The sequence below is a fragment of the Cyprinus carpio genome, chromosome A13 (genome assembly GCF_018340385.1).
Source record: "Cyprinus carpio isolate SPL01 chromosome A13, ASM1834038v1, whole genome shotgun sequence".
NCBI classification, from domain to species: domain Eukaryota; kingdom Metazoa; phylum Chordata; class Actinopteri; order Cypriniformes; family Cyprinidae; genus Cyprinus; species Cyprinus carpio.
In genome coordinates, this window is record NC_056584.1 from 10,856,708 (window position 1) to 10,862,175 (window position 5,468).

General features: G+C 36.6%; 1 protein-coding gene across 2 annotated transcripts; it reads left to right on the forward strand.

Moving 5' to 3' along the window:
* Positions 1-24: 24 nt before the first annotated feature.
* Positions 25-4,231, forward strand: LOC109100769 (COMM domain-containing protein 8-like). 2 transcript variants are annotated; one of them, XM_019114198.2, is made up of 5 exons: positions 25-215; positions 1,671-1,826; positions 1,974-2,120; positions 2,244-2,399; positions 3,096-4,231. In XM_019114198.2, the coding sequence occupies exons 1-5, from the start codon at positions 168-170 to the stop codon at positions 3,114-3,116; spliced, it is 528 nt and encodes a 175-aa protein (XP_018969743.1). In that variant the 5' UTR covers positions 25-167; the 3' UTR covers positions 3,117-4,231. The 2 variants fall into 2 exon arrangements, with proteins under 2 accessions (XP_018969743.1, XP_018969742.1); XM_019114197.2 differs by having other exon boundaries at positions 46-215; positions 1,968-2,120.
* The last annotated feature ends 1,237 nt before the right edge of the window (positions 4,232-5,468 follow it).

Here is a 5,468-nt window from a genome sequence, read left to right on the forward strand (position 1 = left end):
ACATTGGAAAAGTTTGTTAGACATTAACATGTAAATGTAAGTAGCATGTAAAATGTATCGTTAGTAAATCAGCGCTACATCCAGAGGACGCGTCACGCGGCAGAAGATGAAGTCACGTGACGCTCGATCAGCTGACATCTGTGACGCTGAGGAAGACGACTGACAGCATGATGATAAAATTGCTCGAAAAACTCCCATCTGAACAATGTGCTAAAGTAAGTAACGGCAGCTTTCTACACATAATACTATTTTATCAAATAATACATATGCACAAATAGATGCAGTGATTCTGTTCTCATATGAGTGGCACGTGCCTTCTGCCATCAGCTTGAGAACAGCAGCCATGCTGCCCGTAATAATGTGTTTTACTCATTACATTTTTGTTTACACCCCAGATATGGAAATTATATACAATTATGCAGCTTAGCATGCAATGCAATATTTATGAGGTTTAAGAAAACTTTTAACATTATTGTGCTTTAGCAACATTTCCAAATCTACAATACAGTTGTATATGACTTATTACATTATTTGACAGCAATGACAAAGACTGGCAAAAAACATTTTAATGGCTAGAGAGTCCGACTTGTAACCCAAAGGACGCGGGTTCGATTCTCAGTACCGGCAGGAAGTCTTACTGAAGTCTCTTCCACCCTGATTACTAACTGAGGTGCCCTTGAGCAAGGCACCGAACACCCAGTTGCTCCTGGGTGCCACTGCAAAAGTTTGCCCACTGCTCCAGGTGTGTGTACACATTTGGATGGGTGAAATGCATTGGACAAATTGGGTATGAGTATGTGTTACCATACTTGGCCTACACGTCACATCATCACTTAAGTAAAGAAAAATAAATAAATACATAAAAAAGACCCAACAGTGCCAGAAACTGGTTATTATTATTTTTGTTCTGTTAAAACATATATGCTTATTTGTGACCCTGTAACAATATTTTGCATCACATATGGACCCGGTAGACATTATTCATTTTTAATAATATTTTGCACATTTGTTGTCTGATTTGAGTGGAATGACTTTATGCATGGGCCAAAGTGAAAATCTGACCTTTTTTTTTTTTTTTTTTTTTTTTATGCACCCTAATGCACTGGGTACTATTATTATATTATAAATGGTATGTTTTTTGCATGGATAGTTTTAATACATTGAAGTTCATCTGATGTTTATCTACCAACATATAGAGCAAGGACTTTATACTGACCCTGAAGTATTATGGCATTATAAAAATTATTATAAAATTGCATTTCAATCCTTAAAGCAGTTGAAAAAAGAATGCAGTTTCGATGTATTTGTACTACTTGGATTTATCGTGTTTGTGTTTATAAGTGATAAAGCTTGTTTATTATTTGAAGAGGTTTAATAATGTAAAAAAAAAAAAAAAATACTTGCAGGGGCCTCTCACCCAAACACCAGGGACTGCCTAAAATAAAAATGCTGATTCTTTGTATCTATAATATCTTCAGTTAATAACATATAACATATTGGCAAAAATATTTCTCTGTTTTAAATATCAGTCTACCGACCCCGCTGCGGTACTTTGATGGACCCCTGGTTGAAAAGGTTTAGAGAATCATTCTAAATAAACAGAATAAATTAAGAGCTTTATCAACTTGACTTTGAAGACTGAATACTTCAGCTCCTTATTTGCAATGTAACTCATACACAGGGTGGTGAATGGGGTGTGCGGCCAGAGTGGTCCGAGGCGAACAGAATACGGTGAACGGTGGAGTCTGACAGAATGGGTGGAGTTAATGAACGCTCTCTCCTCTTTTATCCGCTTTGCTGTAGGAAATGGTTGTTCAGATCAAGAGGTGAGTAGATGAGAATGTGAATAAACATATAAACATGTCTAACTGTGTACAGAATCATGTCAGTGTTCAAGCAGATTTAGTGGTTGACTAAACATGACTGAATAGTTTGTGAGATTGATTATTTTGCACACACGTCTGGAGATCCAGGAGCTGCTGAGTGATTTGGACACGTCACATGCTGAGGCTGTTCTCCAGTGTGTCCGCTCCAGGTTCGCTGAGATCAGACATGCTTTGGTGGACAGAACCAATGGCATCTCAAGCATACAGCTACAGGACTTCAACTGGCAGTTAAAGGTGCACCAATTACATACATACAGGCATGCATTAATCATAATGATAAGATCATCTATTGATTTTTTTTCCATTTGTTAGCTGCTTTCTTACTTCCTCTTTCCCTTTCCTTGCATCTCACTCTAGCTGGCATTATCCAGCGACAAGCTGTCAGCTTTAAACAATCCTCTGCTAAATCTCAGTCTGGACCTGAAGGAGAATGGAATTCAGAGAACGGTGAATATAGAAATGAACAAAGAGGAGCTGCACACTCTCATCAGTGCACTAGAGGCTGCTAATAAGGTAGTGCTTGAAGGAATAGTTCACTCAAAAATGAAAATTTACTCACCCTCTAGATATCTAAGGTTTAGATGAGTTTGTTTGGTAATCGGAACAGATTTGGAGAAATTTAGCATTATATCCTTTGCTTACCAATGAATCCTCAGCAGTGAATGGGTGCCATCAGAATGAGAGTTCAAACAGCTGATAAAAACATCACAATAATCCATGAGTAATCCATACAACTCCAGTCCATCAGTGAAAATCTGTGTGTTTGTAAGAAACTAATCCATTTTCAAACCATTGCTTTTGGCCAGAATACAAGTCCTCTATTTATATTATTGCTTTCTTCAATGAAGTCTGAATCAGGAGAGAAATATGCCCAGATAAAGCGGTGTTTACAAGTGAAAACAATTCTAAACAAATATGTTGGTAGATTTTGATGTGAGAAGAAAACGGTATATCCTTTTTTGTTGGAGGAAGCGTTATTATGGATTATGGACTGGTATTTTGGCTGGAAGCCAAACAATTAAAAGTTAAAAGCACCTTAATAATGGATTTGTTTATCACAAACACAGCTTTTTCCTTCACAATATGTTAATTAAAGGATTGGAGTTGAGTTTTTATCAGGAAAAATGTTAAAAGGTTAATGGACTGTAAACAGACAGTAGTGGCACCTACACTTAACTCTCCTGCATGGCATTATGTGTCCTATTCTAGGTTGTGTTGCAGTTGAAATGAAGATACCATCCAAAGATTGTGCCATCATACTTTCAAAGAGAGGATTTCTGAGGTCTGTATTATGAGACAATGTCTGCATGTGGGCAAACGGGAACCTGTCAGTGTCTCCTACCTGAGGTGTTCATGAAGGATTGAATATTATTGTCCATCATTATGGACTACAGTTGACTTGAAGTTGCCTAGGTAATGGTGGTAGGGCTGTTTTGAGGCAGAGTATTTTGCACAATGAAAATCTAAATGCCTTCCATAGATCTTACTTTCAATTCTCCATGCAATGCATTTTGGTTTCACACCCCAAAAAGCTGCCTTTCTGACTAAAGTAACTAAAAGCATTAAATGACAACACCTGAGTTGTTCCTTTTTTGCCAATGCAAGTCAACATAATGACTAATAGGCAGAAAAAAGGCAGAAACCCCCAGACTTTTTCATGCGGCAATGTGACACATGACTCGCTTGTAATCCTGATTAATAGGTTAAAGCTTAGTTGTCCATTCTGCACATTTGGAAGTGGATTAAATCAAATTTGTAGTACGAATGGAATTTTGTTTTCATTCAGGGTTCCCACACCTTGGTTAACTTCAAATTCAAGGACCTTTCAAGGACTTTCCAGGTCCAATACCCTCCAATTAAAGGACTTAATGTGGGGACACATTTCAAAGTCAAAGCAAGGTTACATTGTGTTTCCTTGTAAGATACTTTGTTACAGTTTTCATGTCAAACCCCTATGCAAAACAGTTTTTTTTGTTTTTTTTTTGCATTTATTTTTGGCCATATGACAGAGATCTGATAGTCTATTGGTCGTATTTCTGTTTTGCATAAAACTGAATAATATTCAGTACATCATATACTGTATTCTAAAATGATCTCATATTAACTTTTGCATTAGGGTTGCCAACTTCAGAAAATGAAAATAAGGGACAACTGTGATTCTTTATAGGAAAATAAAGGACAGACAAAGGGACGCTTAAAATATTTGTTCTGTACCACACAGAGTATGTCATTTTTGTGTCTACAGTTAAGTATGTGTATAAAAGGTTCTCAGAAATAATCACATTTGTTTTGCTTAATCTATGTGCAACTATTCTAAAAAATAAAGTTCAGTGTCATACAAAAAATGTCATGCATGTTATTATAGAAATCTTTGGCCTGAGCAAAATTTTACCTCTATAGAATTATAACTACACAAGTGGTGTAGTAATTTAGGAGGTGAATATACTGTGAAATTACATACAATATGGCATTTTTTTAAACAATGACATTTAACATTTTGAACAAAAATGTTGTTGCAACAATATAGCCTATGAATTCATGAAAATACATTTTTTCAATTAAAGGTAACTTGGTGTGTGTGTGTGTGTGTGCTGCTTTTGGTGTTTGAATTTGTTCTTCAATATTAATGAGGTCCAGGTTTAGGAATATGCTAGAAGTTACACTTTTAAAAAAATGTGTAATTTTGTTTCTCTATTTAACAACATTAACTCCCTATGGTAGTTTTCTAGCCTAGCTGGATGTTGTGCTTATGATCAATTATCACGTTCTTTGCATTCACCCAAACTAATTTTGCTAAATCAAAACACTGAAGGGAACTGCCGTTAGCACGAGCCCAGCTCACTGTGAAGCGGGAGCAACCAGACGGCAGAGGATTCTACCAGGCCTTTAAGCCTTCCTTGAGAGGCTACGTTCGCAATTCAAACAATGATTTGTGCAAAAAGAATGACTAATTATTCTACCAGGCCTTTCATATGGTCTAGAATACAGCCATACAGTGCACGTATGCATCTGCGAATACGTGGGGAATTACAAACTGCATTCCGTATAGCGTGCGCGTGTGAACATCATGGCAATGTACAACACAAAGTAGGCTACCTTACAGGGAACACTTAATGCAACGGGTAAATGCACGTAACTAACATAAATCAAGCAAGCTAGTATACATAGGCCACGAAGTGTTGGTGAAATAACACATTAGCGGATCAGAGGGAATAATATGGAACTTTTTCCATAAATAAATTAATTCAAGCACTTTCAAGGACCTGTATCTATGTATGTTTATTTTCAAAAACTTTCCAGGGCCTTGAACAATAATTATTATTATTTTTTTTTCAGACTGACAAACTTTCAAGGATTTCAGGAACCCGTGGGAACCCTGTTCATTACTGTCAGATCATCCTAATAATTCCATTCTCTGAAGAGCCAAGAGCGATTGGTTTATGAGAACAATTAACCCTTTTTTATTCATTCCTCAGTTAATTCAGCATCCATCATTGATTTTTAGACTTCTCAGCTCACAAAATGCCAATGCCATGTGGTTATGCAACAAGAAAGCAATCGAGTACAAAAATCAGCTCTTCA